This window comes from Hyperoodon ampullatus, assembly GCF_949752795.1.
Source record: "Hyperoodon ampullatus genome assembly, chromosome: 13".
Lineage (NCBI taxonomy): Eukaryota > Metazoa > Chordata > Mammalia > Artiodactyla > Ziphiidae > Hyperoodon > Hyperoodon ampullatus.
In genome coordinates this window covers 77,550,773-77,572,607 of record NC_136926.1, presented here as the reverse complement: position 1 = coordinate 77,572,607, position 21,835 = coordinate 77,550,773, and the positions used below count along the sequence as shown (strand labels likewise).

The 21,835-nt window shown below is 36.0% G+C and overlaps 1 protein-coding gene across 1 annotated transcript in view; it reads left to right on the top strand.

Annotated features, from left to right (window-relative positions):
• Nucleotides 1–21,092, top strand: part of VPS4B (vacuolar protein sorting 4 homolog B) — a 29,650-nt gene extending 8,558 nt beyond the window's left edge. Inside the window, exons 2-11 of the mRNA XM_079718273.1 lie at nucleotides 2,559–2,670; nucleotides 3,992–4,148; nucleotides 7,261–7,328; nucleotides 10,972–11,091; nucleotides 13,588–13,744; nucleotides 14,136–14,284; nucleotides 14,786–14,867; nucleotides 16,303–16,522; nucleotides 19,164–19,304; nucleotides 20,897–21,092. Coding sequence (XP_079574399.1) covers nucleotides 2,559–2,670; nucleotides 3,992–4,148; nucleotides 7,261–7,328; nucleotides 10,972–11,091; nucleotides 13,588–13,744; nucleotides 14,136–14,284; nucleotides 14,786–14,867; nucleotides 16,303–16,522; nucleotides 19,164–19,304; nucleotides 20,897–20,998 — 1,308 coding nt within the window. The 3' untranslated portion in view covers nucleotides 20,999–21,092. The remainder of the gene's footprint in view (nucleotides 1–2,558; nucleotides 2,671–3,991; nucleotides 4,149–7,260; nucleotides 7,329–10,971; nucleotides 11,092–13,587; nucleotides 13,745–14,135; nucleotides 14,285–14,785; nucleotides 14,868–16,302; nucleotides 16,523–19,163; nucleotides 19,305–20,896) is intronic.
• The last annotated feature ends 743 nt before the right edge of the window (nucleotides 21,093–21,835 follow it).

The following is a 21,835-nucleotide window of genomic DNA, read 5'->3' as shown; positions in this document are numbered from 1 at the left end:
TGATGTAGTCACACTTATTTTTGCTTTTGTTGCCTTTGTGACATCAAATCCAAAAAATTATCACCAAGACCAACGTCAAGGAGCTTATCATCTGTGTTTTCTTCTAGGAGTTTTATGGTTTCAGGTCTTATGTTCAAATCTTTAATCCATTTTGAGTTATTTTTGTGTATTGTATAAGATAGTATTCATTTTCATTCTTTTGCATTTGGCTGTCCAGTTTTCCCAGCATCATTCATTGAAGAGACTGTTCTTTCCCCATCATACGTTCTTTGCTCCTTTGTGGTAAATTAATTGAGAACATATGTGTTGGTTTATTCCTGGGCTCTTTCTTCTGTTCCATTGATCTATGTATCTTTTTTTATGCCCATATACTGTTTTTATTTTTTCTTTTTATATATTGTGCTTTTGGTGTCAAGTCTAAGAACCCTTCGCCTAGCCCTAGGTGGTGAAGATACTCTTTGTTTTTTCTAAGGATTTTATAGTTTTACATTTTATATTTAAGTCCATGATCCATTTCAAGTTAATTTTTGTACAGAGTACAAGGTTTAGTTTGAGATGTTCTCCCTCTCTCTTTTTTTTTGGCTTATGGATGTTCATTTGCTCTGGAACCATTTCTTTAAAAGCCTATCTTTCTGCCATTAACTTGCCTTTCTATATCTTTGTCAAAATTCAGTTGGACGTAGCTGTATGGATCTATTTCTGGTAGTTGTGTGTGTGTGTGTGTGTGTGTTTTTAAGTTATTTACAACTTTTTTTTTTTTTTTTTTTTTTTGTGGTACGCGGGCCTCTCACTGCTGTGGCCTCTCCCGTTGTGGAGCACAGGCTCCGGACGCGCAGGCTCAGCAGCCATGGCTCACGGGCCCAGCCGCTCCGCGGCACATGGGATCCTCCCAGACCGGGGCACGAACCCGTATCCCCTGCATCGGCAGGCGGACTCTCAACCACTGCGCCACCAGGGAGGCCCTATTTACAACTTTTGAACTTACAAAACAGAAACAGACTCACAGACTTAGAGAATGAACTTATGGTTGCGGGAGTGGGGGAGGGACAGTTAGGAAGTTTGGGATGACATGTCCACACTGCTGTATTTAAAATGGATCTGGGCTTCCCTGGTGGTGCAGTGCTTAAGAATCCGCCTGCCAGTGCAGGGGACGTGGGTTCCAGCCCTGGTCCGGGAAGATCCCACATGCTGCAGAGCAGCTAAGCCCTGTGCACCACAACTACTGAGCCTGCGCTCTAGAGCCCATGAGCCACAACTACTGAGCCCACACGCCACAACTACTGAAGCCCACATGCCACAACTACTGAGCCCGCATGCACCACAACTACTGAAGCCTCCAAGCCTAGAGCCTGCACTCCACAACAAGAGAAGACACCACAGTGAGAAGCCCGCGCACCGCAACGCAGAGCAGCCCCCGTTCGCCACAACTAGAGAAAGCCCACACGCGGCGATAAAGACCCAACGCAGCCAAAATTAAACAAATAAAATAAGTTTTAATAAAGTGAAATAAAATGGATAACCAACCAGGACCTACTGTATAGCACAGTGAACTCTGCTCAATATTATGTAACAACCTAAATGGGAAAAGAACTTGAAAAAGAATAGATACGTGTATATGTACAACTGAATCACTTTGCTGCACGCCTGAAACTAACACAGCATTGCTAATCAACTGTACTCCAATATAAAATAAAAAGTTAAAAAAAAAGTACTACAAAAGTTGCCCATTTCATTATGGAATTTCTGGAAGATGTGAAGAAGTAGGAAATGAAAAAAATTGAGTCTTATCAAAGATAACTGTGAAATTTCCTTCCCATCTTTCTTCAGTGCTTTCTAAAAGTTTATTTATTTGTTTGTTTGCTGTTGTTGCAAATACTTGATCTCATGCTATATGTAAAAATTGTATAATGCTTTTCAAAAACTTCCATTATTCATTTTTCCATATTATTACGAATATTGCTTAATATTTAACAATTCTACTTTTTATATTGTGTGGCATCTTTTTGCTATTTAAAATTTAAGTTTTCAAGTTTTGTTTTTGTTTTTTCAAAAGACCTCTCTGGTTTGTCTTTGCTCAGTGAACGTTTTAGTTAATTACTGAGTTAAAAGATTTGGGTATTTTTCAGACTCTTGGGATTTCATTGCCCTATTGCTTCTGCAGGGGTTTTACCCCGTTTAAATTTTACTGTTGTCATATGCTTTAGACATTTGATTTTTGAGAATTTCCATAAATGCTTTTAACTTGAATTTTCATGTTACTTGATTATTCCTTACTAGCCCTGAGCTTGACTTTTGTTGAGTGAAAAATTATGTGAGAATCTCAGTGATTGGTACTAGATAAAGAGGTGTTCAGATAGCATTTACCTATAGAAGAAATGTAATTTGCATTTTATAAATAATTATAATTTATAATACAATGCAGTTGTGATTTAGGAAAAAAAGATAGATTTGTTTTAAGGTTGCTTTCATTTTTAAAGAAAACGTTCAATGTGATTATTTATTTCAAACTTATGCTTTGCTTTGATTTTGATGGTATGGTTTTGCCTCCCTTCAAACAGAAAGCGATAGATCTTGCTAGCAAAGCAGCCCAGGAAGACAAAGCTGGGAACTACGAGGAAGCCCTTCAACTCTACCAACACGCTGTACAGTATTTTCTCCATGTAGTTAAATGTAAGGTCATCATTTGTTTTTTTATTTAAAAACACTAAAAGAAAAGATTATTCTATTTCATTTATAAAAATTGAAGCACAATGCCAGAAAATTATAAACCATCAATTTGCAAAAAAGTCCCACTAGCTTCTTAGTAGTTTTTAAGTACTCAGCCAACAAATGTGCACAGCTATCATAGTTATTACTTTGTACACCTAAACATATTAAAATGCCATATAGTCAGTGGGAAAAAGTTTTCATTTTACTGGTTATGTACCCAGATTATGTAATCTGGACCTTCTCATTTTCTAAACATCTCTTTGAAAATAGATGTTTTAAAAATAGGTTGGGGGACTTTCCTGGCGGTCCAGTGGTTAAGACTCCACGCTTCCACTGCAGGGGGCGCGGGTTCGATCCCTGGTGGGGAAACTAAGATTCCCACATGCTGTGCGGTGCAGCCAAAACAGAAACAAACAAAAATAGCTTGGGAGACATTTTGTGTATTTCCAAATATGTGTTCAGTGTTTACCACCTGCCAGCTACTGTTCTAGGCACTGAGATACAGCAGTAAGGAAGAAATGGATAAAGACCCCTGCCTTCATGGATCTTAAACCTAATGCTGAACCGTATGTGAAATAAGACATTGAAAAAGTGTCTTTCTGGCAAACTTAGTTTTTTTTTTTTTAAATAAAAATTTTAGTGGTTGGATAATTTAGGATTTTCTTTTGAGCTTCCCTATTTAATTTTGAGGTTTTTCTGTCACATTAAAGTGAAACTAAGAATGAATCATAACATATAAGATAGGTGGGGCTAATCCCATACACTGCGTATATTGCTGAAGTCTCCTTTTCAAACAGCTCTCACGGGCCTTTAGTAAAATTACTGTACTGGTGGTACTCATAATATGGATTTCTGTCGCTTTTTATACTCTGAAATAAAGCTTATGTAGACGTTGATGGAAATGGTTAATATTGCTTTACTTATATTTGTCTTATAATTGGTTTTGTATGAGATAAGCAGCTTTCAGCTGTCTGCACAGAATGTAAGGGAACAGTATGAAGCCCACAGAATATTAAATAATTTCTTACTATTATTTAACATTAACTTAAGATATCCTAGTGTCTTGCTCAGAACTCTTTCTGACTCACACTCACTGTTGGCCCCCAACCCTGCTGGAGGAAGGAGTAGAAAAGATTGATAATCATGGATTATGATGAGCTAGAGATGATCTTTTCTCTCTCCTCCAAAATAGATTTTCCTTGTTGGAAAAGTATGTCTAGGGGTTTTAGACCTGTCTGTAAAGAATACTAAAGGAAAAATCTCTCTCGTTTCCCTTCAATAGATGAAGCACAGGGTGATAAAGCCAAGCAAAGCATCAGGGCAAAGTGTACAGAGTATCTTGATAGAGCAGAAAAACTGAAGGAGTACCTGAAGAAGAAGGAGAAAAAACCACAGAAGCCAGTGAAAGAGGGACAGCCAAGTCCAGCTGATGAGAAGGGGTATGTATTTTAGAGTGAGATTGTATTGTTTCGAATTACAGGATAAAATTTAATTTAATTTGTGAAGTAAATTTCTTTTGTTTAAATTAGGTGTTGGCAAACCGTGACTCATGGGCCAAATCTGACTTGCTGCCTGCTTTTGTAACTAAAGTTTTATTGGAACACGGCCTCATGCCTTCACTTACCTGTTGTCGGTGGCTGTTTTTGTGCTGTACCAGCAAAGCTGAGTAGTTGTGACAAGGAACCGTATGGCCTACAAAATCTAAAATATTTACTGTCTTGTCCTTTACGGAAAAAGTTTGTGGACCCCTAGTTTACCAAGCTTCGGGGGTGATATACCTCAAATTGCTCTCCTTGACTGCCTGGTAGTAGTAGAAAAAACATTTGGTAGGAATGCTATTCACTTCTTTACTCTCTGGCCATTATGTAATGAAGTTTAAAATTGTAGGAGTAATCTGTGAATTGAATCTTTGACTAGTAGTATTGACTTAGTACTAAGCACACGGACAAAATGAAAAACAACTCTGGTAATGTAAAACAAATTTTGGATATATAAGTTTTTTGATGTGGATTTGCATCAGATTTGCTTTACTTTATCGTTGTAAAGAAAGCGACACAGCATAATTTATAAACATCAAAACTCATTTTTGAAATGTCTTCCTAGATGGGGGATATATCACTTACAGATGCAGAATTTATATATTCAGCACCTAATGTGTGCATGTCAGGCTCTGTGCTGAGCAGTGGGAACATATTCTACCCAGATCCTCTGATCATTCTATTCATTGGTGCCAGAAGTGGTTCCAAGTGACTACATACTCTGAGAAAACAAGACTCTGGGGTGGGGTTATCTGGCCTCGATGGATATGAAGGCAGGAAATTCTGGTTAGCATTATAGGATGTAATACTTACAGTTCATGGTAAGCAGTGGTACAAGTAACTTAGATAATCCCTGTGGTCACCAGGCATGGAGTGCCCTGAAGGCAGTGCTTTGGGGGCTTTGTGGCTACTACGAAAGGCCATTTTAAGAACTAGGGTTGACAGCCTGCTTCAAATTACATGGGAGAGTTTGAAAAAACTTATAAGCTCAAGGTTTTATATTCTCTGTTCAAGACATGGTCGGGGAACCGGGGAGTTCCGTTGATACCCTAAGAATATTTTATCTTACAGCTCTAGCATTGGCGTGACAAAAATTAGACCCCAGCTGATCTCGTAGCTTATTGGATTTCAAAATCAGTTGAACCTCACTGGGTTTCTTATGTGAAAGTTAGGGCATGTATTGTAAGACTGGGACTCCAGATGAAAATGAAATGAAAGCTGCTGGGAAGGATCAGTTGACCTCAAGTACCTGGACCCCCAGATCTCGCTGAGACCCCCTGGCCCGCAGAAACGTCCTCTCCCCTGGGAGTTGAGCCTCACCTGGTCTTGCTTGGAGACCGTGTAGTGTCCCTCCTAAGATGTCTGCCTAGCAGGGGGATACCAGTTCTGTGTTGGATGGCGGGACCCACTTTAAGCTGAAATGGGGTAAAGCAGAGAAGCAATTACCTCTTGCTAATGGATGCACAAAAATAAATGGAGCTAAAGCACAGATGCTCACAGACACAGTTCAAAGCTGTGGCAGCTTGGTGCTGAGATGGAGTGTGGTTCTCGGCAGGCTCTTGGTGGGGCCCCTCTCACTGCTCAGGGTGCGTGCTGCCTCATAAGAGCTCACTGCAAAACAAACACTAAATGCTATTTCCGTTTTTTGCTTTCATTAAAGCGATGATCGTCTTTGGATATCGTTCAGTTACTGAAAACAGGTACTAATGTAGGTCTTTCGTAAAAGCAAAGTGGCATAAAGCAAACTTTGGGAAAGCAGGGATCCCTGTAGTGCATTCCCTTACAGAATTCGAGGGCCAGGGAGTCAAGTTTGGATTCCATATGGCTAGGAGAAGTGCCCCCCTCCACCAGGGTAGTTCCAGCAGGGATCCCACTGCTGCCAGCTCCCTTGCCCAGCATTCCGGTGCCGGGGAGTGGGCAGCAGGCCCTGCCACAGCGCCCTCAGCAAAGCAGTGCTTTCACCTACAGGCGTCTCCTCGCATGCAGCCCCTACCTCAGTTGCTTGCTTCTGCCTTCCAGCAGGACTTTGGTCTCCTGTGGAGCCTCAGCTGCAGGGGAGCCTGGGAAGGGCAGTTTTATAACAAGTACAGTCTTTACTGTACAGGAAAGCGCAGTAGAAGAAGGTTGGGGTGAATGTCAGGGTGAATCAGTTTGCAGTCTCCACCTTACCCATAGACCCCACCATCCTGTGATAACCAAGCAAGCCCATTCTGAGATAAAACCTGTCAATCTTTTTATTCCCCCTTATGTCTTATATGTGAAAAATAATGTAATGCCATATTTTTTGCTTTGAAGATTGCAGTGTATTCTGTCACATGCTAATCCTTATAATTGAATATACATTATTTCTAATTTTTTCCCTATTGCAAACAATATGGGCATGATTCTCCTTGTAGTCAAATCCTTGAACTCATTTAAAATTGTTTCCTCAGAATAAATCCCTAGATATGAAATGTGTGCATTGATCTCCTTGTTCTTTGGGGTCGGTTCATTTTCATCAAAAGCTTCATCCATCCTTTGGAACCCCTGGGCTAAGGGTTATGCACCTTTGTACCTTAAATAGTTGATGTTTTGGGGGATATTTTTCCTCCTAGTTATGGCTTCTTGTTGTAATATATAGTTTGCCTGGTCCTGATTTTTTTTATTGTTAATTGTTTACAACACTCCTGTAATTCATCTTAAATCTTTTGTGGAATGAGGTGTGGGTCATGCATTTATGAATTAATATCAGTACATAAATAGGTATGTCGTGGGAACTTGGAGCTAGTTCCTGACTTCATTCTGATCGTTTTGTCCATTTCCTGTTCATGATTCCATTTTGATGGGTAATATGCCTGCTTACTATTTTGTTTAGTATATTCTGAAAAGTAATAAAATAAGCTTAACTTTTAATGTGAATGTCTTACTTTGCCACTTAAATTACGGATATTTCAGGTTAATCTTTTCCTTTATTTTTTGCCTTACTTTGATAGCAATGAGTGATTATTTGAATATATTAAATTCTTTTTATTAGGAATGACAGTGATGGGGAAGGAGAATCTGATGATCCTGAAAAAAAGAAACTACAGAGTCAACTTCAAGGTTGCTTTAGATTTCATTTTTAAATTTACTATTTTATTTTTAAAAAGCTCATAGTGAATTGTCTATTTGAATTGGGTTTTTTTTCCCCACCTGTATTTAAATGAGGTTCAAGAACTGGCTTTGGTTCCCAGTGGTTACATGCTGGCTTTGTTGAGACCATTTTTATAAGATTTGCTCTGTAGGGTCTCTAATGGGTTGGTTTTTTTCCATGCAGTAAAAATAGTTTCATTTTGTATCTTCCTTAAAAAGCTTACTCTCTTTCATTTTGTCTTATTTGCCCCCTTTTGGAGAGGGTAGCAGTTATACTATTAGCTTACTATAAAATCTGATGGTATTGAAATTTCCTGTCAGAGGAACAGAATGCATTAGGACTCACACTTGGCTTTTATTGCTGTTGCTGTAGCTTATTCATTGATGCTATTTATTTCATGTTTCCTACCTGCTCTTCCTAATCTGCTTTTTTATCCTATTTCAGCATTCCCATTTACATTTCCCTCTTTCCGCTTTCAGTTTTTTACCTTCCATACCTATAAAAAGCCCTTTCTCCTCTACTGTAGTGAAGTGGCATGATCCAGAGGGCATAGATTGTAGCTCCATTCACATCTGGATTCTGCTCTGGGATCTGCTGCTTAAATCTGTTTAGTCTTGGGCAAGTTCCCTAACCTCTCAGAGTCTGAGACCCAACTCTAAAATGGAAGTTAAGAATACTTTCAGGGCAATTAAAAGGTTAATGACAATGTAAAAACTGCCTAATATTACATCTGACAGTACTAAGGACTCAATAAATAGTAGCTCTGTGTATCTAAAAAGGCATCTATTTAATTGCTGGCTTCTTTAGTTACTGAGACTTGATTGTTCTTTGATATGTTATCTAATGATTTTTCAAGTTGAATTTTATGCTCAGTCACTGGTAACATGTGTTTTATTCATTTGAATCTTGCTGAATAGAACACATATCTGGGAAAGATATCCATTACACAGGCTCAGCCTTAGTTAGTGATTGGTGAACTTACCTAGCTTGGCCAGACCTTTAATCTTGCTATTCTAATCTCCATTTTGGTAATATTTGTCTTACCGACCCCTCTGGGATGTATAGGGTAATACTATAAGGATAGTATTTTGAAAACACTACAGTTAACGAGGGTATTTTTCCACGCCAGCGTCAATGGTGGGTGTAGTCCAAGGGCAGTAACTGAGTTTCCACTGCCTCAAGCAGTGTGGTCATGCTTCATCCTCAGTAAGTATTTTTGGGCAACCCAGTGGTCCATGCCAAGTGGCTTTATTTTACTTGTAAGGCAAAAAGCTTTTTCTATCTGTTCTTTCGGTTTTGTTCCTCCTCTCTCTGGTTCTGCCCCACTGAAGTAAAAATTGGATTGTATCTTTAATCTTGAAAAAGGTACAATTTTTAATAAGGAATTTTTTTTTACATTTCCTATGAGTGCTGATAAGGCCCAGGGATGTATAAAAATACAGATGCTTAAAACATTTAAATGAGGAAATTTATTTGGAATTTCAGGATGAAATGGAATGTGAAGGAGTCCTAGCCTTTTGTATCTGAGAGTCCTTTTTCTGCATCTTTTAGTTTTATGGTTTGCTGATGGATTTCATCATATAATATCCTTTTTTGAATCTTTCCTCATTTTTCCTGAAACAGTTTTCCAAATCTTTTTACTTCTGTTTTAGGTTATAACATTAAGTGTAATATTTTATTATTAAAATTAAAGTTCATGATTTGAATTTTCTGTTAATTTTGATATTCAGTGACTTTGAGGTTAAATAACATATTAGTGTAATAAATAGTATAATCAAAAAATGGATAAATTTGTACAATTGGGAATTATCAAATTATTTGGCTTTTATTTTCTAATAATCCCTCTCTTTTAATTTTAAAAATCAATGTCTAATAATTGATACTACTTTTGTCTAAATAGTCTTTTATCACTGAACATTCCAAAGTCACCCAGCTTAAACTTTTAAAGAGAAAAGTATTAGTTAAATGTGAAGATAAATTATGACACATTTAGAAAATTCATAACAAAAAATTTTAGTTGACCAGATAATGCTTATATATAAATTTACTTTTGTTTAACTGACACAAAATCCTATCAGATGATGTAATATTTTTCTCATGTAGGGTTACTAATCTGTATGGGACATAGAAGAGAAAAAGTGAATTGGCTTTTTTTCTTAATTTATACTTAGTCTGAACTTTTAGAATGCTAGAAGTGTTTATGGTTTCATTTCATTTTTTTTTCATAAACTTATTTATTTTCGTCTGTGTTGGGTCTTTGTTGCTGTGCGCGGGCTTTCTCTAGTTGTGGCGAGCGGGGGCTACTCTTCCTTGCTGTGTGTGGGCTTCTCATTGCGGTGGCTTCTTTTGTTCCAGAGCAGGGGCTCTAGGTGTGCGGGCTCAGTAGTTGTGGCTCATGGGCTCAGTAGTTGTGGCTCGCGGGCTCAAGAGCGCAGGCTCAGTAGTTTGTGGCACACGGGCTTAGTTGCTCCGCGGCATGTGGGATCTTTCCGGACCAGGGCTCGAACCCATGTCCCCTGCATTGGCAGGCGGATTCTTAACCATTGCGCCACCAGGGAAGTCCCTCATTTCATTTTAATGTATAACTAATCATTTTCATAATTTAGGGAAGTAAGTTGCAGAGTATAGCATTCTTAGAATAACAGATGATCTTTCAAAACAAAAAAAATACCCATAAAAGTAATATCATAGATAATAGTAGATTGTGTGAGTGGTGATATTATACTTAAAACAATTACACATCACCTTTGAACAGGCTACTTTGTAGTTTGTAGTTGAGCAATTTCTATATACTGAAAATTGGGAAAGATTTTGATAAAAGATCTGGAAAGTTTTGCCAGCACGCTATAGTAAGAGAAATCTTTTGTGGACTCTTACTGATTTTTACTTCTCCTTACTGCAACAGTTTGCTATGGCTTTTGAATATATTGTGTCCCAAAACTAAATCATTTGAATGACTTTGTTAATGTACAAAAATGGTAAATAGGTCTATTCAGAAGCCGAATAGAAAATTTGGCACATCTTGGGGAAGTATTGCAAGTCTGTAAGAGTACACCTTCTCCTCTCCATCATCCCCGTCCCTTCCTCGCCCCTCCCTTCCCCTGTCCCTCTATCTGTCCATCCATCCATCTGCCTATCTTCAGTTAAAGTCGTTAAGTATATTTTCTTTCTGTAGTTAAGGAGAGCATTAGATCACCGTTTCTTTTGGTTAAAAGGAGAAATAGGAGATACTCCAGAATCAGCGTACTCAAACATTACAACTAGTTTTTGTAACGTTTTGTGCTTTTCCTGTTCATTACATCATTTGATCTTTATACTAACCTGTCTAAGTAGTTTGGGCAGATGGTATTGTTTTTACTTCACCATGAGGAAGTGGAGATAGGAAAGTTAAGTGACCTTACCGCAGGTTACCTGGCTCCCCACCCCAGGTCCCAACTCCCCCTCACTGCTCCCTAACAACTTCGTGCTCATCACACACTTCCAGAAATGTTTTTAATACATAGAACTTTTCCAGACAAAGTTATAATGCATTTCTGTATTTCATCATTATTTCATGTTGTCTTCTAAATTTGATGGAATAGTCCTCTTTAAAGATGACCTAATTTTTTGTAGGCGCCATTGTTATAGAGCGACCAAATGTGAAATGGAGTGATGTTGCCGGTCTCGAAGGAGCCAAAGAAGCACTGAAAGAGGCTGTGATATTGCCTATTAAATTTCCTCATCTCTTTACGGGTGAGATAACTTTTAAATAATTATTTTTGATGATTTTTTTTTAAATGTGTTGATGACTGAAGTAAAGTATTGTGAATTCTTGTCATTATATCACGAGTTGTTACCTTAATTCTGTTGTAAGGCAGTGATATATCTTTACACAGATACTTATTTCATATGCATATACATACTTGTAATATATTTATTGCAAAAAAAACTAAATGTCAAGCAGTAGGGCATAGGGTAAATCATGGACATACAGTAGAATACTGTGCACTCATTAGAGTATAGGATACCATCTACATTAAGAAATTTAGATCTACATTATAATTGGCATAGAAGAATGTCCACCTATATTGTAAAGATCAAAAAGCAAGTTACATAGTATGTATAGTATGATTCCACATTGTTAAATAAATGTGTGTGCTGAGAAATAGGTGTAGAAAGATTGACATAAAAATGTTAATGTATGTCTAGGAGATGAGATTATGGGTGATTTTTACTTTCTCCTTTGACTTTCATCTGAATTTTTTTGCAGTGGACATGTACTAGTCTTATAGAGTATTTCCGTTTCTTAAACAGAGGAGTTAAAATTATTTAACAGTTTCATAGGAAGCGCATATCCTCTAGTAGCTCTTTATCACTGCAAGGAGAATATTGCTAACCCACCATCTGGGTACAGTTGAAGTTACAGCTCCAGCAGTAGGTGGTTTGTCTGTGCTGAACCGTTCCTTCACATTGTCCTTTTTGTGACTGATAGCCTGTGTTTGTGATATGGCTATACCCACAATCTAACAGTGAAACAGAGGTTTTTCCTTTTAAAAACAAGCTGGTTTATGTAGAGAGCAAATCTGTGATATTGGCCTCAAACTGAACAGGTCCAGACAGTGATGTCGTATAGAGCAGTGATGAAGAGCGAGAACCCGTGGGCCACCCATTGTCCACCTAGCTTCGAGGTACGACTCACAACCTCACTTCAGGAATATGAAACTAACAGTGTAAAAGTTGACATCATAACCCTATAAAGGTACAAAAATACGGTTGAACTCATTTTATGTTGTGTTACTTATACCAGTGTTTCCCAAACATGAGTCCTATATGTATCATCTTCATGAATTTTTCCATATACATGTACCATTATTTTTAAAATATTTTTCTTTAAATCACTCACTTTTAGAGCAGACTTTTTATTAAACTGTAACATAATGTACAAAGATATGCAGGAACCCATAATTGTTCAGCTTCATAAATTATCAGAGTACACCTGTATAATCATCACTCAGATAAAAAAGTACTGCTGGTAACCTAGAACTCCCTCTCTGCCTCTTTCCTCCCCAGAGGTAATCACTCTTTTGACTTCTAATGCCATAGATTGTTTTGCCCATATTTGACTTCCAATACCATAGATTGTTTTGCTCACTTGTTTTTACTTAGTAACTTTATTTTAGAAGACTTCTTTGTATCTCTGTAAATGGAAAAAGTAGTGTTTTTATAGAATGCATTTTAAACATTACTTAATTGAAAAGTATTTGTATACCACCTAAAAGCATCTCATTGCCACCAATGGTATATGTACCACACTTAAGGGCACACTGATTTATAATTGCAGACATTTAAAATAGGCAAATAGAATTCAAGTAAAAGTTGAGGCTTTCATAACAATAAACATGATATTTAGTTTTGCCATCAGTCATCTGTTTATCATTCTTTTACAGACACCATGTGTCCACCCACAGTTTACACCTAGTAGTTTTTTTTAATGTGTATTTGATATTTTATTGCCAGTTGTAACCCAGCCTGGTTTATTTAAGGCAGCATTATAATTTCTCATGAGCAGAATTGAGATACAAAGAATTTACTTGTTCACTTGCTATTATATTTTGGCAAAACTAGTACTTAAGGTAGAGTCCGCTTATCATTACCCAAGCGCTGGAATGGGAATCTGCCACCTGAAATAACCTGTGCTTCCTTGTGGAATCAGGAATTGAGTAGAACTTCACGAGTCATCCAAACTGTGTTAATTTCACTCCTCCAAAGGTCATAAATACTTAAAAAATCTATTTCCAGATGCCCTTCCCCTGTGAGTGTAGTTCCTCCTACAATATTCTGATGTTGAGCAGTGCACATAGTAGATGATCAGGAAGTACCTTCTAACTGAATTCTTTTCTCTTTAATAGACTGGAAGGCCTTGGAAGGCAGAGATCCTTGTATTCATAGTTCTCTGCCTACATGTCATGGTTTCAATACGTAGTGGTTGAATGAGTGAGCAAGCAAATGAACTTCCTCTTAGAAGGATTATAGCTATATAAACACAGTTTGACAAAGTGGTCTCTAGAAAAAGCAAAGTACACTTGGGACATACTTACCTTAGATGGATTTATTTAAATTTTGTTTTATTCTACGGCTAGCTTTAGAGTGGAAACCTCTTCACGGTACTCTTCACTGTGGATGATGTCTCTGGTAACTGAAGTCAACAGTCTTGAAAATCTCATGTTATTTTTCTAATGCAAATTTTAGGCAAGAGAACACCTTGGAGGGGAATCCTGTTATTTGGGCCACCTGGAACAGGAAAATCCTATTTAGCCAAAGCTGTAGCAACAGAAGCAAACAACTCAACATTTTTCTCAATATCTTCCTCTGACCTTGTTTCTAAGTGGCTAGGTGAAAGTGAAAAGTAAGTAGTAAATTGATTTTTTAAAAAAATTTTTCTTTGCCTGATAGTCACTATTTCAGTCTATAAAGTAATAGGTTTCTTATATCATTAATAGACATTCAAAAAAAGTGCTATTATAAATACAGGTGGTATTCATTTCTGTTAGATTAGTCCCTAGTTTGGAATTTATTTCACAGAGAGAAGATAGCATATATGATATGTGCATGGTTTAGTAAATCATAAAATGAATTATCCAAATGTAGTAATCTTATTTTAAAGATCAAAACGTGATGAGACTTTTTAGTCTGTAGAGTTCCTATAATATTGGTATATAGTTTTGTTTTAATTTTTTCATTGCCATGTGTCATTTACTATTTTTTTTTTAGAAATTGAAACCTTTATTTATTTTTAGGCAAGTTAAGTACTTATTCCAACTTGCCAGAGAGAATAAACCTTCCATTATCTTCATTGATGAAATTGATTCTCTGTGTGGTTCAAGAAGTGAAAATGAAAGTGAAGCTGCACGTAGAATTAAGACAGAGTTCCTAGTTCAAATGCAAGGTAGTGTTACTGATTTTTTAAAATAGTTTCTCTTTATTGTATAACCATTATTATGATAGTAATGGAAAAAATTTCAAGCAGAATTTCTCCGTTCTTATAGGCCAAGTCTTATGCCATGTCTCATTCTGATCCACATGCATACATAATTTTTACCCAGTTGTAATCATCTCGTTGGTATAAATAGTGAAGAGATTAATATATTCACTTATAACATGCCAGAAACAATATCAATAAAAGGAATATGTAAACTTCAAATTAAATCTTTCAAGAAATATTTTGAAAAGAATATTAATAGTATTTTCCCACAGTTTAGGAAATTCTAGGGAATATTTGCATCATATTCTAGTAATAAGAAATGTGGTTAAATACAGTTTTTTTCAGAAAGTGTCAAGATGAGGCATTTTAACATTAAAGTACCACGTTCATAAGAGAACACACAGATGATGTTCAAAGAACACTTGAAATGACAAATTATTTAAAACATTACCTATTTTGATGCAGGGGTTGGTGTGGACAACGATGGAATTTTGGTTCTGGGAGCTACAAATATACCCTGGGTTCTGGATTCTGCCATTAGGCGAAGGTATGATGAGACAGTAAATATCTTATTTCTAATTACAATATAACAAGTGAATATTAATTCCCATTCTGTCTAGTTGAGGAGGCATTCTGATAACTTCAGAATGTTTTTTAATGTGCTCGAACCCTGTTGACCCCTGCCTTGGGGAAGAGAGGCAGGCATTTGTTTGCCTGCTGTGTTCAAGATCCAAGATTTACACCTACTGGAATCTTTCACATCAGAAAGTATGTTACCTAATGCTTACTTTAGTTCTAATTAAGCTTAGTAGATGCGCTGATGCTTCAGAAATTTACATATATAGTTTGATATTTCAATGGAAAAACCTTCCATTGAAGGTTTTTCCATTTTGCTAAATATAAAATTTTAGCAAAATGGCAATTCTACAAGTTAAAGTATGCTAAGAAAGATATAGTTTCAGTTAAAAAATTCTGTCTATAATTTTTTAACTGAATATGAAACTTGAGCTACAGGAAAGGTATACAGACTTCTTACTTTTCACTGCTTCACAGTTCCCTATCCCACTGATTTAATTGTGCATGGTAAAAATGAACACTTCAGTTTTTGCTGCTTTTACCCCCGTTCACTTGATGGTTTGCCAGAATGTTAGATTACCATCCAGTATCAAGAAAGGAAATGCGCTGGTTATTTTTGAAAAACGGCCTAATTCTAAACCCATCTCTAGAGATGGTGGAAACTTTAAAAATTCCTCTTATTGCCACAGAGAATAATTACCTGGAGAAGAAAATGTCTCCACAGACCCATTTATGTTTTTTTGGTTTTATTGGCCCTGAGGCATGCGTGGTCTTACTTCCCTGATGAAGGATCGAACCCACACCCCCTGCATTGGAGGGCAAAGTCTTAACCACTGGACCACCAGGGAAGCACCCCCTCCACAGACCCATTTAAATTGTCCCTCATTGCTTCCACCGTATCTCCAAATGCTGAAATTCTAAGAAGGCAAGCAAAATTATAAGATTTTGAGTAATTTAACTCTTTAGAATTTAAGTAATTTCTTTTGTCATCTCTTATTTCACACTTTTAATCGTATTAATCCCTTGATCAGGAGTGCAGAGTGTCATTCTACAGGAAATTGTAATCCTGTAGGACATGTTGTGTCATGAATTCCAGACATGTGAACACTCTGGCTAAAATAATTCAAAAATCATGTGAGAAAAACTAAAGCACTCCAGACTGGTTCCCTGGCTATTTTGGTTTTATTTGTTTTTTGTTAGTGTTCTGGATATTTTCCCTTTATTAACCTGAATTTGTATCTGTTTAACTCTGATGGATATGGGCCCATTTAGTTTATTCAGCTTAACTTTGTATAAATGAGAATATCTCAATATCTTGTTTCTTCTTGAAAAACTAATTTTTAATAGAAATTAAATAGTATTATATAGTAATATTCTTGATGTAATTTTTTTTTTTTCATTTTAAGATTTGAGAAACGAATTTATATTCCTTTGCCTGAGGCCCATGCCCGAGCAGCAATGTTTAGACTGCACTTGGGGACCACTCAGAACAGTCTGACAGAAGCAGATGTCCGGGAACTTGGGAAGAAAACTGAAGGCTATTCAGGGGCAGACATAAGTGTCATTGTACGTGATGCACTTATGCAGCCAGTTAGGAAAGTACAGTCAGCTACTCATTTTAAAAAGGTAAGGAACTTTTATCCATCTTTTCATATATTTTTAAAATCAAGTTTTGAGACCATGATTGACTTGTCTTTGAAGAATTTTAGGAAGATTTCAGTTTTGTATAATAAATAAGTAGATTTACATAAAAGATTATGTTTCCATTTCATTGAAAATAAGTTCTCCCAAAGTGTTTTAAAACTTTGTATGCAGGGATTTTTGAAGTATTTACTATTTTGATGTAAATATAGAAACTTAAATCTATGATTGTCTCTGATGTAACTAGAATATCCTCGAGCAGAATCTGGTACGTTTACACCTCATTAATAAAGTAAAAATAATAATAGCTAATATTGTTTAAATATTCACGTGCCCAGCACTGTGTTTGCTCCATCATCTTCCTATTTTATTTGGTCCTCACAGAAGCTCTACAAAAGGTACATATAGCCACCTGTTGATGGTTAGTCCTAGACTAACATGATTAAACTGGGACTTGGATGTTTTTAACACAGTTTGCCAAGGTACAGCTAGAGAGGATTGGAGGTGTGGTTTTTCTCTAGGTAAGGTGTACTTCAGAAGCCTCAACCATTCTCCTCTCCTGCTTCTCCCATGCACTGTTTGGTCTGCATGAATGACTTGAGTGTATATGGTTTGAGAGAGAATTTTGTGAAAAGACCGTGGTCTTGGGATATTCAATTTAAGTAACAGTAGACTAGGTAATTTGGACCAGCTCTCCTGCTGAGGGCAGCAGTCTCCAGTATGCTCATGAACGTAGATGTGAAAATCCTGAAACACTGTTAGCAAACCTAATCCATTAGTATATGACCAATTAATATGTCATGACTCGGATACACATATATGTCTGTTATATACCACAGTAAAGATTTTTTTTTAAATGAGGAGCTTGAATTAAAACCTGGATTTGAAGCCTGACTCTACAATTTACTTGTTTTACCTCTTTGACCAAGTTGCATTACCTTTTTAAGTCTCATTTTTTATCATCTCTTAGGTAAGGATGATAATACTACTTTGAAATGCTCTTATGAAAATGAAATGAAGGAATATTCATAAAACAGCTGTCATGGTACCTGAATAGCCCAGTAAATATTACTCATCTCTTCTTCAGCCATTTCATTACTGAGAGAAATACAGTTAGCTCAGAATCAAGTTTATGCCACAACCATTGTGTTTTTTCTTAAATTCTCTTGGCCATTTAGAAGGAACTCAGTCCTTCCATACTCAGAACTTTCCATTCAGTTCTCTGTATAACTACTAGGGATGGCTTGTATGACCCTAAAGCCAGGCCCTTGTTAGGAGGATAAAGGTGAAGCAGCCAAATTTCATTTTTCTTTCTTTCTTTCGTTCTCTTTTTGTTTTTTGGCTGTGCTGCACAGCTTGCACAGCTTGCACAGCTTGCAGGATCTTAGTTCCCAGACCAGGGATTGAACCCGGCAGTGAAAGCAGCGAGTCCTAACCACTGGACCGCTGGGGAGTTCCCAGGCAAATCTCTTTTAACATCAGGCCTTTTGTATCACCAACTATAGTAGATCTTTCTGTGGCTCCCTCTTCTCCATTTTTCAGTTAGCAAGAACAAGTTTGCCTGTGTATTTTATTTATTAAATGTATAAGTACTAATCTGGGCCCAGAGGTAGGTCAGAGTACAATAGTTAAAAAACACAAAACCCCTGCCACTGAAATTGTTGTGAGCAAAGACAGACACTAAAATACACATAGTAAAGTGAAAATATTTATTTCTCTACCCCACCCCAATCCTGAGACAGTATTTAAGATTGATCATTGTAAAACAAGTATTAAGTATGAAAGCAGTCCCTGGTTTGATACAAGTGTGTTGCCTTCTAAATATTATATGTGACTGTATGTCACAAAGGTTCTTTTTCTGAATGTTATTAAAACTTTTTCTTTTAAATCAGTTATGAGTTGTAAGATAGCACTGAAATTACATTCGGCATTTCATTTTGTACTTATATTTGAAGAAGGAGTTTTTGTGGGGAAAGACAGAAAGATTCAGTAATTTCACAATAATAAACCTCCCAAAGATCACAGAAATTTCTCGGCTATGGAAACAGAGTAACTTAAAGGAATTTTTAAGTAGGTCTTTTTTTTTTTTTTATTGGCGTACAGTTGATTAACGTTGCTGTGGTAGTTTCGTACAGCAAAGTGATTGTTATACATGTATCTATTCTTTTTCGAATTCTTTTCCTATTTAGGTTATTACAGAGTATTGAGCGGAGTTCCCTGTGTTATACAGTAGGTCCTTGTTGGTTATCTATTTTAAATATAGCAGTGTGTAATTTTGGTCTCTAGGGTTATGACCACTTAATAATCATTAGGAAAAAAAAAAGAAAATTTTAGCTACAGGTAATTGTTTCTTTATTTTAACTTATTTTCTCCCTATGATCATCTAAGTAAGTTATTGTAGGAAATTTCAAATATAGAAAATCATCCAAGAAAAAAATTAAAATCAAGCAAAATCTATCCCATCACCCAGAGCTAATTGCACTTTTTGTTGTATACCCTTCTGTTTATTTTCAGAAGTAAGCATTTTAACAAAACATAAAATAATAGTACATTTTCAGATTTCCTGATAATGGTCTAAATCTTAATGTTTATTTAATTTGTTCTGTTGTTGTACTGTTTATTCCAGGTTCGCGGACCTTCACAAGCTGATCCTAACAATATAGTAGATGATCTGCTAACACCCTGTTCTCCAGGTGATCCTGGTGCCATTGAGATGACGTGGATGGATGTCCCTGGGGATAAACTTTTGGAGCCAGTTGTTTGCATGGTCTGACATTTTGTTTGCTTTTAAGAAAAATCTTAAAACATTATATTTTATGGGGACTTCCCTGGCAGTCCAATGGTTAAGACTCCATGCTTCCAGTGAAGGGGGCACGGGTTCGAGTCCTGGTTGGGGAACTAAACCTCCTGCATGCTGCACCGTGCAGCCAAAAAAAATTGTATTTTATAATTTGTCAGATAAAATTTTCAGTTTTTTAAAATTAGTTCAAAAAAGTTAATACTAACTACTTAAAAAGTTTTAAAGATTAGTTGAATGTAAAATATACAAAATAATTATCTTTAAAATGTTTTCTTGGGCTTCAAGGACATTTTAAGTGAATAAGCTATTTTTAAAAACATACAGGTTTCTGACATTATAGGTCTTATAGCTGGGATATTATCACCAAAATGGTGGGATTGGTTAAAATTTTTTTCCCTGAATCTCAGATTTTGTAAAATATCCAGAAACGCTAATGTGTGAATCATAGTATTCATAATATTATTTTTCTGTTTTATTCTCAAAGCTTCATAGAAAGTTTAAATAATGCACTACTCTTTTAAAAAGTTCTGAAAACAAAATTTTTATTATAAAAAATTACATTTCTGTTTATATTAGAGGAATTAAACTATTCATAAAAATTCTATTGGAAGAAATAAAATAATTCATAAGACTTTATTATTTTGTAAGCCATATTAATTTTAGGGAACTTACTGCGATTGAAAAGGTACATTTATTATGTTTATGTTTTCTTATTGATGAACAGTCACTTTTTAAAATCTTCTGCTTTAGTTATAGATTTTCAAATCTATATGTCAAAATTAACAGTAACTTTCAAAGGGGAAACTTTCACATGATGTGTAGACCTAGATATATAGACAAATATGTACATATATGTATATAAGTTTGTATGCATATATAGAGAGAAATATATCTGTAAACATAGATATATTTATGTGTTAATCAACCACAATGCTTATCTGAGAAATTATTCAGAAATCCTTTTTTGTTGCAATCCTTGGTTTATTTTTTAAAGTTTTCTTTTGACTGTTTTCCATACTGTTTTATAGGAGACATGGCCTAGAAGTTAATTTTTTAATGAATCCTTGATATTTGTATATTTTCTTACCACTTTGATTGTAATTTTAACTAACAGTTAAAATTTTTGATTAGTTGATTTTGATTAAATGGTATTATTCTGTTTCACATAAGTATAAGTGAATGACTGTATTCCTTTTGAGTTGCACTTGGACAACTGCTCTCTTGTTTAGGAATAAACAGATACGGCCAGAAAAGCGATCGGGGACTTAATTCTGGAGGCCTTGATCATCAGGCTAAGAGGACTGTACTTCCTTAGGGTGCTGAGGAGCCTTTGAAAGTTGTGATCGGGACAAGGCAAGCAACTGAAAGTTTCTAAGCAAAGGAATAACTTGGTCAAAGATGTCCTTCAGGAAAACAGGAGAGTTTATTGTCAGTAGTTTATGGCACGATGCAGATTTTCAGATTTAACCGTAGGCAAAAGTTAGGAATGTTGATAATGAAATGTTTTTTATTCCATTAAATCTATTACTAATACTCCCCCCCCTTCTTTTTCCTGACAGTCGGATATGTTACGGTCACTATCTAGCACAAAGCCCACAGTCAATGAACATGACTTGTTGAAATTAAAGAAGTTTACAGAAGATTTTGGCCAAGAAGGCTAGACCAAAGACAACAAGGAAGACGTTTACCATGTGTGTTCTCTCTTTCATAGGTATTTTTGCCTTTCTTGGATGGCAGTCAGATTCTTTCCAGTAAAACTCTTTCACTGCAGGAAAACAGAGATCTCGCTTCAGCATTCTTTTAAGTTTTATGTGTACTTTTGCTCCATTACCAATTAAATCCTCCTGTTAACAAAAATTGTAAAATAATGGGTTATAAGCAAATGAGTGACATAAATAGCAAAAACACAGAAATTACCTAGTAAAAAGAAGATTAAAATTGAGATACAAATATTTAAAATTGTTATAAATAGTGGTCTTTGCAAAGAGCATTCTTTTTTTTTTAAACTAAAATGAAGTGGGGCTTATTTCCTATTTTGAAAAAAAACTTAAGCATCATTCTTGTCAATGTAAAATTTATTTACTTTATTAAAAATATTAAAAATGATTTATTTACTCTCAGGGATGGGCAGTAAAACAGCAAAGAGCACTGATTGGGTTTGAGAGGTTTTGAATTGTGTTCTAGCCAAGGCTCTTATTGGTTTTTTGGTAGGTTGGCTTTTTTCTCCATGTAGATTTAAATAATTTCTATAAAAGCCACAAGCTTTTTTATATTAACTAAATAATACCTTTTACTGTGCAATCTCAAGAGAAAGACTCTCTAAATTAGGCATTGTCTCTATCTTGAAGAAGAAAATTGTCTATTTCAGTGTCTTTTTGTAGCAAGATTGACCAAAACAGGTGGTTAATAAATGTGTACTTTTTAAATAATTCTGCCATGAAATACTGTAATGGGAACCTTTGCTAAAAGGAACAGCCTCCCTTTGGATTATGGGAAGT